The 15808-nt window shown below is 43.4% G+C and overlaps 1 protein-coding gene across 1 annotated transcript in view; it reads left to right on the top strand.

Annotated features, from left to right (window-relative positions):
• The window catches only part of tmc1 (transmembrane channel-like 1), a gene marked incomplete at both ends in the record, with an annotated part of 54267 nt that extends 38670 nt beyond the window's left edge, over positions 1–15597 (top strand). Inside the window, 12 exons of the mRNA XM_080433697.1 lie at positions 984–1128; positions 1335–1529; positions 2490–2669; positions 3164–3319; positions 4746–4874; positions 5657–5724; positions 6798–6918; positions 7315–7433; positions 9726–9851; positions 10313–10391; positions 12718–12838; positions 14978–15597. Coding sequence (XP_080289823.1) covers positions 984–1128; positions 1335–1529; positions 2490–2669; positions 3164–3319; positions 4746–4874; positions 5657–5724; positions 6798–6918; positions 7315–7433; positions 9726–9851; positions 10313–10391; positions 12718–12838; positions 14978–15597 — 2059 coding nt within the window. The remainder of the gene's footprint in view (positions 1–983; positions 1129–1334; positions 1530–2489; positions 2670–3163; positions 3320–4745; positions 4875–5656; positions 5725–6797; positions 6919–7314; positions 7434–9725; positions 9852–10312; positions 10392–12717; positions 12839–14977) is intronic.
• Between the last annotated feature and the right edge of the window lie 211 nt (positions 15598–15808).

Here is a 15808-nt window from a genome sequence, read left to right as displayed (position 1 = left end):
GCTCATGTATGTTAATCGAATAAACGAGAAGCAGTTTGTTTTTATATTATGTTCTTTTTTATTATATAGTAATGAATCAATGCGAAAAATTCGAATAGATTTTTTTTTACAATGGACTAAATTGATTATAAGCTTGTGTTGTGAGCTTCACTAAAACAATTTAATAATCGCTCATTAACCGTAATCGAGGCAAAAGTTTTAAATAATCGTGATATTGACTTGAAGTCATAGACATCGTCCAGCCCTAGAATCTCCTGTGTTTGGCTACCATTCATATCAACAGTCCATATGGGTTTGATTTTCCAATTAAGCTTTTTAAATCTCACTGTCCACATTAGATTTTTTAAGACAATTCTAATCCTGGCTGCTTTTTGCAGCTTGTTCACAAGTTGTAACTTGTGGTTGTTGTAAGGTCCTCTTCTGCCATGTAGTTTCAGTTATTTTTTTATATTTCTTATTAGTCTTATTGCCTTTATTCAATAGGACTTGGGTTGGGATCCTCCTTGGGATTTTTACGATTCCGGTTCCTTAACGAATCCCTCTTAATGGAATCTAACGGATGCGTTCCTGGATTGAATGGGTTAACCGCAGCGTGCACTTGTTGTCACATCAAAAAGCAAGTGCCAATGCAAGCTCTCGAATCCTGAACCAAGAGGGATTTATTTTGTCATTATAATTAGACTTAGACTTAATTAGACTTTTGATTTTAAGGTAAATTTGTATTAGTATTTATTATTTAATACTTCTTACATGAGAAATTAATGCTAAGGTAACATCAGACAATCTGGGACACATTTAATAATAATAATACATACGATTTACTGTATGTATATAGCGCTTTTCTAGATACTCAAAGTCGCTTTACAGAGCTAATATAAAAACCTTATTAGAAAGAACTAGTTAAAAAGGTTATAACTATAAAAGAAAGGTTTTCGATCTCTGGTGAATGAAAAGTGTGTTCTAAATGAAATGCTTCGTTAAAGGATGGCCCGTAATGCCAACGAGACGGGGGGAGTGGACGACAACAGCTTCAACTTCAGCTGGAAGGTGTTCACCAGCTGGGACTACCTGATAGGAAACCCTGAGACGGCTGACAACAAGTTTGCCTCCATCACCACCATCTTCAAGGTACAAACACATCTAAAGCAGTGGTTTCTCAAACTTTTTTGTGTCAAGGTCCCAAAATGATATAATTTAACTGCCGACCCCCCCATCTGAAAATGTTTTGTGCCAGGCACCCCCAGCAGAGAAGAATTGTGTTAAAAATTCAAAAAATATCAAATATTTGTAGATTTTTCACCAAAAAATACCATCCCATTTACTTGGTCCAATAGGAAGCCATCTTAGAGGAGCAGGAGAGCAGGAAGGACGACAACATCCACCTGACTCGCTTCCTGCGGGTGCTGGCCAACTTCCTGGTGCTGTGCTGCCTGGCAGGAAGTGGATACCTCATCTACTTTGTGGTCAGGAGGTCACAGAAGTTTGCCCTGGAAGGAATCGAGGGCCACACATGGTGGGAGAGAAACGAGGTAGAGAGACCATGAGAGAGAGAGAGAGAGAGAGAGACACACACACACGCACACACACACACACACACACACACACACACACACACACACACACACACACACACACACACACACACACACACACACACACACACACACACACACACACACACACACACACACACACACACACACACACACACACACACACAGAGAGAGAAAGAGGAAAAGGAAGGTAGAGAGATATCTGTCTGTCTGCCACTAGTATACATTTTGACCATGCTCATGAACAACTTCAGTTGTGTTCCCTACCACCAGGAGGTGCTGTTGTCGTCGTTGCTGGGATGTTCTGTCCCACGCTGTTTGTCTTGGGTTGTCAGGTGAACATGGTGATGTCATTGTGATAATGATGTCATTCATTGTGGTTGCTAGGTGAACATGTGATGTTTGTTTGTTTATGGTTGCTAGGTGAACATGGTGATGTTCACCTAGCAACCATTGCTAGGTGAACATGGTGATGTTTGTTTGTTTATGGTTGTCTAGGTGAACATGGTGATGTCATTGTGGTTGCTAGGTGAACATGGTGATGTCATTGTGGTTGCTAGGTGAACATGGTGATGTCATTGTGGTTGCTCGGTGAACATGGTGATGTCGTTGTTGGAGATGTTCTGTCCCATGCTGTTTGATTGTTTGTTTATGGTTGCTAGGTGAACATGGTGATGCTGTTTGTTTGTTTATGGTTGTCTAGGTGAACATGGTGATGCTGTTTGTTTGTTTATGGTTGTCTAGGTGAACATGGTGATGTCAATATTGGGGATGTTCTGTCCCATGCTGTGTGTTTGTTTGTTTATGGTTGTGTTTATGGTTAGGTGAACATGGTGATGTCGTTGTTGGGGATGTTCTGTCCCATGCTGTTTGTTTGTTTGTTTATGGTTGCTAGGTGAACATGGTGATGCTGTTTGTTTGTTTATGGTTGTCTAGGTGAACATGGTGATGTCATTATTGGGGATGTTCTGCCCCATGCTGTTCGACGTGATCAGCTCCCTGGAGAACTACCACCCCCGCATCGGCCTGCAGTGGCAGCTGGGACGCATCTTCGCCCTCTTCCTGGGGAACCTGTATACCTTCATCATCGCCCTGATGGACGAGATCAACCTGAAGGTGATCAGGTCGGGGGGACCGGCGGGGGTCCTTCAGGGGGTCCCTGGGAGGGGGGGGGGGGTGCAAGATCCCCGGCAAGATCAGTTAATATAGAATCAAAATTCCACTTTTACCACAGTTCAAAAACAGCCGATCTACTAACTAGGTTGACGATCGGCTATTGTTTGAAAAATCTTTGAAAATGTTGAAATATTTATATACCTTTTACACAAATCTTCTCTTCTGGGGGTCCCTGGCAAAAACTATTTTCAGATGGGGGTCCACGGCCAAATACATACATACATTGACATTAAAATGTTTTTAAAACCACAAGGTGGAGTGCATTGCTGAATTGAAATGTAGACTGTGTGTGTGTGTGTGTGTGTGTGTGTGTGTGTGTGTGTGTGTGTGTGTGTGTGTGTGTGTGTGTGTGTGTGTGTGTGTGTGTGTGTGTGTGTGTGTGTGTGTGTGTGTGTGTGTGTGTGTGTGTGTGTGTGTGTGTGTGTGTGTGTCAGAGGAAGGAGGAGGAGGTGGTGAAGTTGAACATGACGGTGTGGGAGGCCAGTGTGTTGAATGGAACAGCATCATCACACAACTCCACCTCTCCTCCACCCTCCATCCACCCTGCTGATGTACCCAGAGGACCCTGCTGGGAGACCATGGTGGGCCAGGTCAGTGCCTGTGTGTGTTTGGAGACATTAACAGTGGAGGAAGAAGTACTCAAATGTTGTACTAATTATATTAGATATACTTAAAGGAGAATTTCACCCCAGGCTTTTACTTCGGCGCGCCTCCGCGCAAGTGGAGCTTCTATGAAACCGTGCTTGGCTTGTGTGTCCATCTCTCTATGTGCAGTCACGCTCTCATTGGCTGCATGCACCCATGTGACTCACGTGGGTGCACTGCCTGTAAGCAGCCGCCAGAGTGCAGGAATTCACAGACAATGCTCTGATTAAAATGCACAACAGCATGCCACACACACACACACACACACACACACACACACACACACACACACACACACACACACACACACACACACACACACACACACACAGACTATCACGGTGAAATAACACGGATTACAAGTCCGTAAATACACAATAATTTCGAGCTGCGTTCGCTTCCCGCGTTCGCGCGTCTTACTTGTACCTTTATTTGAGGTTGTCCCCATAAGAGTGGTCCAGGAGGCCACATTCATCCGCTTATTTATATCGCTCAGAAATACTTTTTTTCTAGTATATAGTATGATGTGTCGTGTAAGACCTCAGGGAAGTCACTGCAGTATTATTGTCACACAACGAGAGCCACCGTGTTGTAGTGTTGTCAAAGTAGCGTTTTGCTGAAATCACGTTTGAAATCTCGTCTCGCGAGACTTCCGTATACTCCCGTTTCGGAACTGCGGTGGGGGTCCGCCAAAATGGACAACATCGCTCGTTATGAATGTGGGCTCCTGGACCACTCTTATGGGGAGTTAACAACCTCAAATAAAGTTATAATCAACTAAATAGATTAGTCCGATTAACCAGTTCAGCCATATTTCATACTTGTGTCACGCTAAAATATACTGAAAATACGTGAGCTTGTAGATCGTCTATTTTCGAAATTCTATTTTGTTAAAATCAATACTTTTCTACAAATCGATTAGTTAAATTAATTCCCTAAACCAGGGGTCTTCAACGTTTTCAGGCCAGCAACCCCCTAGCTGAGAGAGAGATGAAGCAGGGACCCCCTCTATAATGTATACAATTGTGTTTCAGATTAAACTTTCTTTATTTACTTGGTCTGCTCTTTTTTTCCCTCTACATCTATAATCTTTGCCAAAAATAGCAGATCTACAAGCTCACAACGCCTCGCAGTGCGAGGCGTTGTGAGCTTGTAGATCTGCTATTTTTGGCTAAAGTTCTCCTCAGAAAAGGGATGCTAGAGTTCAAGTGGTTAATGTAAAAAAAATAAAAATCTTATCACACAAAGATTTGGCGGACCCCCTGTAGTAACTCTGAGGACCCCCTAGGGGTCCCGGACCCCCTGTTGAAGACCCCTGCCCTAAACCATTCACTCAACATGAACAGGTCTTTGTGTCCCACTACTTTGCAGGAGTTTGTGCGTCTCATCATCTCAGACACCATGACCACCTACATCACACTGCTGATCGGTGACTTCCTGAGAGCCGTGCTGGTTCGATTCCTCAACCACTGCTGGTGCTGGGACCTGGAGGCGGGCTTTGTGAGTCACTGTGCCACTTATTGTTGAGAGATTAGGATTATTCTTTTTTTAATCTCTCTCTCTGCTGTATTAGAATTAGACCGTGGCGTAAATAGAGAGAGGAAGGGGAGGGAGGAGAGAGGCTTGCAACATCTTGGGCGTGATACAAACCATCTGGACCCTATGTGCTACATTGTGTTCAATCTGGGAACCTATAGTAAAAAAAATAAGGAAAAAACAGCACCCTGATGAATCTGTCTTGAGAGATTAAGTTGTGTTTGGCCCAACTAATACCGTGTAGCCAAATGTGCCAGCAAGACTGCGCTCCTCCGTCATGGTCCAAAACTAGACGTTATATAAGTCATCTCCGTCGGTAGGTCAGTATCTCTAAAACTAGGAAATACTGTTATCTAACAGCCGGCCAAACTGACCTGACCTGTCAACGCTATATATGGAACTATACGGGAGAAGGACATCACCTTCTCGCAAAAATAGCAAAAATAGCCGATCTACAAGCTCAAAACGCGTCGCACTACGACACGTTTTGAGCTTGTAGATCGGCTATTTTTGCTACTTTTGTGTGAAATAGAATGGCAAGAGATAAGAGGTGTCTGCCGAACAGTATATGCAAATGTGGCCTTCTGGAGTGACTGTGGAAATATAGTGGGCTACACTAAAAATCTTCGCTGAAAATAGCAGATCTACGTAGCTCACAACGTGACACAATTCAAACAATCCTCAAGGACCACCTCACGCCACCTCAATAAATGCAGTGTTTTTCTCTCTCTTCCTTTTGTAAACAGCCATCGTACTCTGAGTTTGATGTCAGTGGGAACGTACTGGGCCTGATCTTCAATCAAGGAATGATCTGGTAGGATACAGATACGGCTTTCATTTTAATGCTCCTGTAGGACACAGATACTGCTTTCATTTTAATATTGCAATTGCAATTGTCAACCTTTAAAGGTTTAATGACATTCACTTTTACACCACATTCAAAGTCTTTGTCCTGGTCCTTCAAAAGTGTACAAAAAGTTTTAAGTGAAAATTCCATTCCAGTGATCCATGGCAGGTGTTTTTCTCTCACATTTCTAAAGCCTTTTCAACTGCAATGAAAAAAGAAATCTTTGCCTGCGGGTGTCGCTGGTGAGGGATTTTGCCTGTCAATCATCGCCTCTGCTCCGCCCCCCCCAAAGGAAAGGATAGGGGAGGGGAGGGGCGAGGAGGAGAGTGGGTGGGATTAATCGACTGTGACCTCACTGTCGAAGGGCCAAGCTCAGATTACTTTTCAGCCTAATTATTCACAAAACCCCAGACCACAGAAAATCCACTGAATGTTCTAAGTTCAGTTTTTTTGGGTGTAATTGAGGTCATAAAACCCCAAATAAAACATTGAAAATAAAAAAAGTGAAAATGAATGTCATGATATTTAAAGTAATTGTTCACCCAAAAAAAAAAAACGTATTTCTATGAATTACACACCCCATTAAGCCAATAATTTGATGACGGAGGAGGAGACTCGACTGATGACCCGGACGTATTTTTTTTATGGAACCGAAGGCTCGGCCCGGCTCGACTAATTAGTATACATTTTCGGCCCGGCCCGAAAACGTCGGGTCGGGTAGGGTCGGGTTCGGGCAGAATCTGAGAACTCTAGTTCACTCTCCTGATAGGATGAAATTGGTGTCCCGCCTGAAAATATATTTTGTATTTTCTAAAGAGCCGGAGAGACGAGGAGACCCCTATTACTGAAAACAAATGATTATTACTATCAGAATATAGCGCTTTAACTTTTTTTTTATCACATGATTTTGTAACCCATATTTTTCACCCAGTGCCAATCGCCTAAGCTTGTAATCCTGGGCGCTACTCTCTCTCTGCCAGCCTGGGGAGAGCCCCGAACGGAGCCCCTATTATCATTATTTAATGTTGTTGTTGTTGCAGGATGGGGGCCTTCTACGCCCCCTGTCTGCCGGCGCTGAACGTGCTGCGTCTGCACGTGTCCATGTACCTGCAGTGCTGGGCGGTCATGTGCTGCAACGTGCCCCAGGAGAGGGTCTTCAAGGTAGTGATGGGTCGTTCATGATCGATTCGTTCAAAAGAACTAGTTAATTGCCGTGAACGAGCTCGTTCACTTCCTGAAACTGTTACGTTCACGCTATCGTTCATGCCCCCCCCCGCCCCGTCCCCTCCCCCCGTACACGGGACGGGAGGGGCAGGCTGTACGCCCGACGTAATAATAACGCTCCCGCGATGGTGTTTTTCACTAGAAAATAGCGCTACTGGACGACTCATTTGAACGACTCATTTGAACGACTCATTTGAACGAATCATTTGAACGACTCATTTGAACGAATCATTTGAACGAATCATTTGAACGAATCATTTGAACGAATCATTGCCATGAACAAAATCGTTCGTACACTGAAATGAACGTTTTTTTTCCCACCACTACTTCAAGGCGTCCGGCTCCAACAACTTCTACATGGCCATGCTGCTGGTCATCCTCTTCCTCTCCACCTTACCGGCCATCTACACCATCGTCACCATCCCCCCGTCCTTCGACTGCGGACCCTTCAGGTGTGCATGACGACGTTGCTTATTTCGGTGGTGTGAAGCAGTGGCTCTCAACCTTTCCTAGGCCGCCACCCCCCCGAAATAATCATATTTGAACTGGGGACACCCCGTAATAATCATATTTGAGTTGAGGCATTACATTTAGTTTGACTCGGTTCCATATTGTGAAAATTACTTGTAGATCTGCTATTTTCAAAAAAAAATACTCTTATATTATTTGACAATTTGGCCAATGTTTGACCAGTTTTTATAGTATGTTGGTTGATTACTTTTGATGGTCTGTTTTCATTTCATTTCTTATTTTTTTCAGGTATTAAGGTCTTAAAAGTCCTTAAATTATCATTTCACTGTCATCTGGGGACCCCCAAAAATCATGTGGGGACCCCCTGGGGGTCCCAACCCACAGGTTGAGAACCACTGGTGTAAAGTAACTAAGTACATTTACTCAAGTACTGTACTTAAAAGAGTAGTTCACCCCAGAAATGACTTTTTTGAAGCCTCCATGAAGCCTTGAATTCATGGAGATTTGTTTTGTTTTTTGTCGCATTCCTAAGCCAATAATGTGGCACCGTCTCCGGTAGGAGACTCAATGGAGAACCTTTGAGACAGTTTGTGTGGTTTTGTGCAAAAAAAAATAGATAAATGTTAGCAAATGGGCAAAAAAAAATTGATTGAGTGAAGATTAAGTGAATTGAGTGTTACTATTGACTCTTGATATTTGTCATGGCTGCCAGTTCCCAGCTGATGTTGTGCGGGAGTCTGGAGTGCTTAAGACCACACTGAATAACTGCTAGTTTACATAGCGTCTTCAGACTAGGACTGAGATCTAAGACGTACAAGTAACTGGGCGTGAAGACGACGATACGATCTCCCACCATGCAACAGCACCCCAGCATCCCAAAGCTCCAACCCCGGCGTCTCCCCTTGACCTCAACCTTCTTCCAGGAGAAGGTCTCCCCATTGAACTTCCACAGACCTTTGAAGGGGAAGGAACAAAACATGTAAAACTCTCCATTGTAGGCAAATAACGAGCACAATTCCTTGGGACAACGTTGGCACGCACGGCTGCAGTAGGCGTGCTCAGCCAGGTGTCGGTCTCTGTGTCAAACACTCTGACGTTCTCCTCGTTCTCCCCAAATACAAACATCTTTGTCCCAATGATGGTGGCACAGTGACGTCTTGAAACAGGTGGCCCGCCTCCGGTGTTAATTAAACTCCAGACCATTGTGGTGGTGTCCAACTTGTGTATCGCACTCGTGTTCATGCCTCGTGTATATTCTCCATAGATATACATGACCTTCCCCAAGACACGGGCTGAGTGGTGGCACCTCACCTCTGGAGCTGTCCCCGAAACCTTAGGCTTGAACCATGTGTGGGCGTCGACATCAAATGCATAAATAACATTGCAGAACTCTACTCCACTGCTCCACTGCCCCAGGATGTAGATGATATCTTCTATCAGCACAGCTGCCTTGACGTAGAGCATGGAGGGAACGTTTGCTCTTCTGTTTGTCCAACGCAAAGTTACTGTGTCGAGGATATGCAACACAGTAATGTGATCCATGTTGTAGCTGCGCCAGTCGATATTTTGCCATGGTAGATGATTGTACTCAGAGCTAAAGGTGTACACCTTTTGTCCCACTGCCACAGAAACATGACCCTCTGGTCCTCCTTTGCAATGCACATGCACAGTCCAGCGTAGCATGCCACGTCCTCCTGGCTTAGTGTCCTCAAGCAACACGCAGAACCCCAGCGACTCCTCGTGCAAAAATTGCTTACCGACCCTTATTAGGGTGCAGGTACACGCAAATGTCCCTGTCCACTAGCGTAAAAAAGTCAGTAGTGCATACAAGTGGATTAGCCGATTCTTACTCTTTAATGGAATGTAGTTATGCACGCTGCCACATATATGGATAGAGCAGTGCAAATGTCAGGTGAAGCTTAGCCAATCTGTAAAGCCAATGGGTTCGGTTGGCCAACCGGGGAAGCTGATGCCAGTTGATCTCGTGACAAACTGATCACCATAGCAACCCCTGCCCAGGCAGGCATATGCTGATGTTCCCTTTCTTTCTTTTTGGGCGGTGTATAAGTGGGGTTGGGACATCTCATTAGCTGTGTTGTGATTGGCTCATTAGTACACCCCTAGCTGTACTGTGATTGGCTGACTCTATTGGCTGACTCTATTCAGTCTGTCTGTCTGTCTGTCTGTCTGTCTGTCTGTCTGTCTGTCTGTCTGTCTGTCAGTCGCGTGGTTAACACTGATGATGTGACGGTATGTACTCTGTGGTGTGACAGTGGAAAGAACCGGATGTTTGATGTGATCCAGGAGACTCTGGAGTCAGACTTCCCTGCCTGGTTCAGTAAGGTGTTCAGCTACGCCTCCAACCCGGGCCTGGTGCTGCCCTTCCTGCTGCTGATGGTGTGAGTGCACAAACCTCTCATCTCCGTATTATAACTTTTTATGTTTTGTTCTTCGTAAATTAGAAAAGTAGCAGATCTGCAAGCTCAAAACGCGGTGCGAAGCGACGTGTTTTGAGCTTGTCGATCTGCTGCTTTTAAACTTTCAAAATACATTTAAAAACAAGGCCACAAGATCATGTGATTTTGAAAATCTTACCAAAATTAAGGAGAAAATTATCGTCACAATATTGGGATATCGAGGTATTTGGTTAAAGTATCATGACATTTGATTTTGTCCATATTGCCCAGACCTTGGCTTTTAAGTCAATATTTTAATTTGATTAATCCGTTTAAAATAATATTATTATGTGTTTTCTGTAACATGTGAATGATTTTCATAGTGCAGGTCACTATGTTTTTTTTAATTGACACATTATCATGAATGTCCTGCAGGTTGATGATGTGTTGTTGTTGTGTTTCAGGTTGGCAATCTATTATTTACAATCCACATCCAAAAGCTACAAAGAAGCAAACATGGAACTCAAGAAGAAATTGCAAGCTGTAATTATATTATTTTATTTTATTGTATTGCCTCTAGTCTTGGCAACAGTCAGTTACATTAACCTGGTATCCTAGCTCCAAAGTAACTCCTGTACTAGTAAAACATCTAACATTTTCAAACCATTGTAATAACAACATCCATCCACCAGAGGGCATCAGAGTTAAAGTAAATATCTGGTCTTTCAAATGGCCGAAATGTATATAGGGCTGAAGTGGTTAATGTATGTATTGTAATAATAATCAAAATCTACAAAGTAACTATTACTAAAGTTTTCAAATAAATGTAGTGGAGTAAAAGTACAATATTTGGATCCGAGATGTTGTGGAGTTGAAGTAAAAGTATTGAAAATTGGAAATACCCCAGTCAAGTAAAAAATCCTCAAAATGGTACTTAAGTACAGTACTTGAGTAAATGTACGTAGTTACTTTACACCACTGGGAGTTATTTAAACAAATTACTAAATAAATGTAACCCTAATACTTAATTAGGTACAAATAAAAATGTCGCTGAAAAGTGAGGCTAAAATATGTAATTACATTTATATGCTCTTGGAGACCTATCATATCTTGTGGGCAAAAGTCATCAAACATATCAAGGCAGGTAGCAATAACTTAACTGAGTTAAAGGTATTGTAAAAGATGTTTAGGCTACAGCTGTCACTGTGTTGTACTGAGACATGGCCTGTTTTCATGGGGTACATTTTAGCAAAAAATAATGTAAACAGGGTAGAAAAAAATACAATCACTGGACTTTTTGACCCAGACACCCAGAACAGAAGTGTGTGTGTGTGTGTGTGTGTGTGTGTGTGTGTGTGTGTGTGTGTGTGTGTGTGTGTGTGTGTGTGTGTGTGTGTGTGTGTGTGTGTGTGTGTGTGTGTGTGTGTGTGTGTGTGTGTGTGTGTGTGTGTTTTTTTTTTGATTGATTGAATATTTTATTAGGCCAAAAATGTAAAACAGTTACATTTAAAATACTTTGTCTAACAGGTCCGTTCATTCCAATGAGGGCCTTGGTATTTAATTCATAGGTGTGTGTGTGTGTGTGTGTGTGTGTGTGTGTGTGTGTGTGTGTGTGTGTGTGTGTGTGTGTGTGTGTGTGTCTGTGCGTGCGTGTTGTATTGTGTGCAGGTGAGAGGACAAACAGCCCAGTCAGGTCCAGGTGGTATTGAAACAGTCTCTAAGGTGGTGTAGTGTTACATTTCAACCAGACAAACTGCAGCTGTTCCAATAACTGAGAGCTATAGGGCTCGTTCATTGTTACTATGCAATAAAACTGACAAACAAATACATAACAAATACATACACAAACACACTTTCTTTTGTCGTCAGCTAATTAGGGAATTAATGCTGTCATAATGTCATGGTTTCTCATACAAGATTCGATTTAATATGGCCCTTGTATTGACAAAGGTACACTTGCACGCACGCACACATACATGCACACACCCACACGCGCACGCACGCACGCACGCACACAGATAAAGATTTAGAACGAGATAGGGGGGATCAAACGGGTTAAAATAGATGTTTAAAAAATATGTATTCAAATGTACTATGTATAAGGGAAGTGTCTGCCATCATTAGGAGGATTGATATCTATGATATGTTTGATTTCTCCCTCTGCTTGTGTGTATGTCTGGCCTCATAAATCTGTCTGTTTATTTACTGATTGTAACGTGGACTCGGTCTGCACCTGCCTGCTCTTTTAAGACAAACAGGGGTCCCAGATTATTGGCACCCTGCCTGTCGACACCTGATCGGCCCCCCATTGTCCCATCGTCCCTCTGGGAAAACTCCCGGTTGTCCAGATGGCCGGCCGGTCCACCCCTGATGGTTTAATACATTACTTTGACACTTAACTATCAAACGTCACCGTCCCACACTGGCAATAAACAATCCTCCACAGTCTCTCCTAATTTTGGAGAAGGAATACTCATTCTTTCATTGATTGATTGAATACTTTATTAACGATAGATAGATAGAATTTTATTATAGTGTCCTGCACCACAAGATGCCCAGCCCGCACGGGCTTATAAGACACTCACACAATAATGTACATACTCCTCTCAGCGTTACTTTAACCACTTTAATCCATATGGTTATCTGTGTACAGTTATTTGTGTAGAGTTATACATGTAGAAATGAACAGTGGGGTAGTGTTTTTTTTTACAAAAAAAAAAGCTTTGCTTCTGAAAGGATTACCTTCTTTGAAATATTTATAGTATAATAAAAATGCCTAGTTGATATGATAGTCTATTTACAAAACTCTTTTTGTTCTCCACCAACAATCTGATGGTTGTTTGCTTTTCCATGATTGTTTTATCTACAGCAAAATGAGGAGAACAAGAAGAAGAACAAACAGGACAGGATGAAGGCAGCGGTGGAGCTGGAGGAGGCCAGACACACAGAGCATCAGACCAACAACAACGCTTCACAACAAACTCTTAAAGGTAAGAGAGAGACGGTAACAACACATTGCAATCCCCCCCCCCCCCCCCTATAATCATTTATTTGACCCTACCTCTCCAACACAAGGTCGCACAGACTTATCGAGCTGCAGTCACACTTAAAAATTCTAAGAAATTTTGTTTCTAGTGATTTTTGTTTTCATCTTTCAAAAAAATAGCTGATCTACAAGCAAACATGTTTTCAAAATGACCCCCCCCCCCCCTTTTTTTTCCTTCTTCCTAAGTAGCTGCTCCACAAGCTTTTCTAATTCTAAACGAAAATGTAAATACAAAAACCCAGCAGATCTACAAGCTCACAACGCGCTGACGCATTGTGAGCTCGCAAATCTTCAAATAGCCGAAGTATAAAATAGAATTGACGTGTTAAAATTGTTCCTCATTTTACTCTGAGAGCCCACTTTGAGACATCTGTGGTTTGTGCTGATGTAACTATAGGGTACTGTATAGGTCAGGGGTAGGGGTGGGACGATATGGGTACCTCACGATACGATATATATCACGTTATTAGGCCCACGATAACAATATATATCACGATATTCGACGATGTTCGATATATTGCGATATCACGATATTCGATATATATTGCAAGAAATTTCACCAACGATATATCACGATATCTGAAAATATCGATATATTGCGATATCACGATATCACGATATATTGCATGAAAATTCACCAACGATATATCACGATAGTCCTTGTATTCAATTCATAAACACATAAAATAGCACCAAACAGTTCAAAATCATCATTACACAAATACAGAGTAGGAAAAACAACGTATCACAAACTTAAAAAAAAAAAATATATATATATATATATATATATATATTCTTTTTTTTAATATCGATATTTTTCGGCAGGATATCGATTATTTATCGCGGGAGAAAGTATCGCGATATATCGATATATCGTCCCACCCCTAGTCAGGGGTGATGCAACTTTGATGATGCAGAGGGCCACTATACTTCCACCCTCACTCCAGAGGGCCACACATTGCACATACCGTCGGGCAGACACCTCTTATCTCTGTATTTTAACTTTTTTTCGTAAATGAATGCCGTACTTCAGCATTCTATTCACACAAAACAATCAGGATTCCAATTCAAAAATAGCAAAAATAGCGGATCTACAAGCTCAAAACACGTCGCACTGCGATGCGGTTTTGAGCTTGTATCGGCTACTTTTGCTATTTTTGAATTGGAATCCTGAAAGGTAACATTTTTATTTAATTTCAAATGCATTTAGTTAATACTTATGTTAACTTTATGAACTTGAATACAAATACATTGGACATAAAAAAGACAATAGCATTTTAATACTAGTCATTAAGCTACTAATATAGACTGAAGTAATTAAAGCGGGTCATGTTTGCATGTTTGGAATCGTAACAGCTGAAATCAATAATATATCACTATTCTGATATTAACCTGCGGGCCGCATTACGTGAAGGTGGGGGCCGCATGTGGCCCCCGGGCCGCCAGTTGCCCATGTATGGTATAGGCTTACCTTGCTGCTTTCTTTCTTGTCCTGCATTAGGCAGGATGTGTATAGGTTGTATACATCTGTATACTGTATTATTTATTGACGGTGTCTTTGTGTTCGGCATCAGCCAGGATGATTGTATCGGGTGTATATACTGTACCTCTGTATACTTCAGTCAATAATTTACTTGAGGGCGTCTTTATTGTGATGTTATACTCTACTCTTCTGTACCTACTGTACTTCTTATGCCCTTGTATCTGCAACTTTTACTGCTGTGCTGTCTCTGGCGCCTGAATTTCCCCCGAAGGATCAATAAAGGTACCTAGCTTTTGTGGAAGTTATGCTGGCATGCTGACTCAGAGCGTTCAGCACACCACCATCCTTTTCTCTTTTTGCTCTGCCGTTATTCTGTCTCCCATGTCGTCTCTCTGTCCCTCCCTTTCTTCTCCTCTCCTCTTACTAAACTCTCCTGCCCTTTAACATTTTTTTTTAAAAAGTGGTGGTTCTCAAAGTGGGGTTCGGGGTCTACCCAGGGGTCCTTGAGAGGGTTCCAGGGGGTCCCCGGCTAAATGAGTTAATCTAGCATCAAAATCACGTTTAAGCGTCTCCTCCCCATCTCCTCCTCGTGCTCCACAGACAGCCATGGAGGTCAGCATCACCACCAGAGGCTGAACCAGGGGAAGAACGGACGTAACGCTGCTCCTCCGCTAAGGGACCAGGGAGGAGGGGGGGTCCCAGCCACCACCAGACCCCCAGACACCAGGACCCAGGGAGGAGGAGGAGTCCCAGCCACCACCAGACCCCCAGACCCCAGGACCCAGGGAGGAGGAGGAGGAGTCCCAGCCGCCACCAGACCCCCAGACACCAGGACGCAGGGAGGAGGGGGAGTCCCAGCCACCACCAGACCCCCAGACACCAGGACCCAGGGAGGAGGAGGAGGAGTCCCAGCCGCCACCAGACCCCCAGAACACAGGACCCAGGGAGTAGGAGGGGTCCCAGCCACCACCAGACCCCCAGACACCAGGACCCAGGGAGGAGGAGGAGGAGTCCCAGCCGCCACCAGACCCCCAGACACCAGGACCCAGGGAGGAGGGGGAGTCCCAGCCACCACCAGACCCCCGGACACCAGGACCCATCATCACCACCACCACCACAGCCACCGTGTTGGGAACCCTGGGTACCTGCCTGGTATCCCACGGCAACCTGAACCCAGAATGCATCACAGCAGCAGGACCCCGACCATGCAGAGACACTGAACACTCTAGTGATGGGTCGTTCATGATGGGTCTGTTCCCGCGACAGATAGACAGCTGTGCGGTTGAGTTGTTTTTCACTAGACAATAGCGCTTCTGAACGAATCATTTGAACGAATCATTTGAACGGATCATTTGAACGGATCATTGCCGTGAATATGAACAAAATCGTTCGTTCATTGAAATGAAAGTTTTTTGCAGACCACTAGAACAC

Source organism: Gymnoscopelus braueri (genome assembly GCF_963280865.1).
Source record: "Gymnoscopelus braueri genome assembly, chromosome: 7".
NCBI lineage: Eukaryota > Metazoa > Chordata > Actinopteri > Myctophiformes > Myctophidae > Gymnoscopelus > Gymnoscopelus braueri.
Note: the sequence above shows the minus strand (reverse complement) of the source record. Positions and strands in the feature narration are given on the sequence as shown.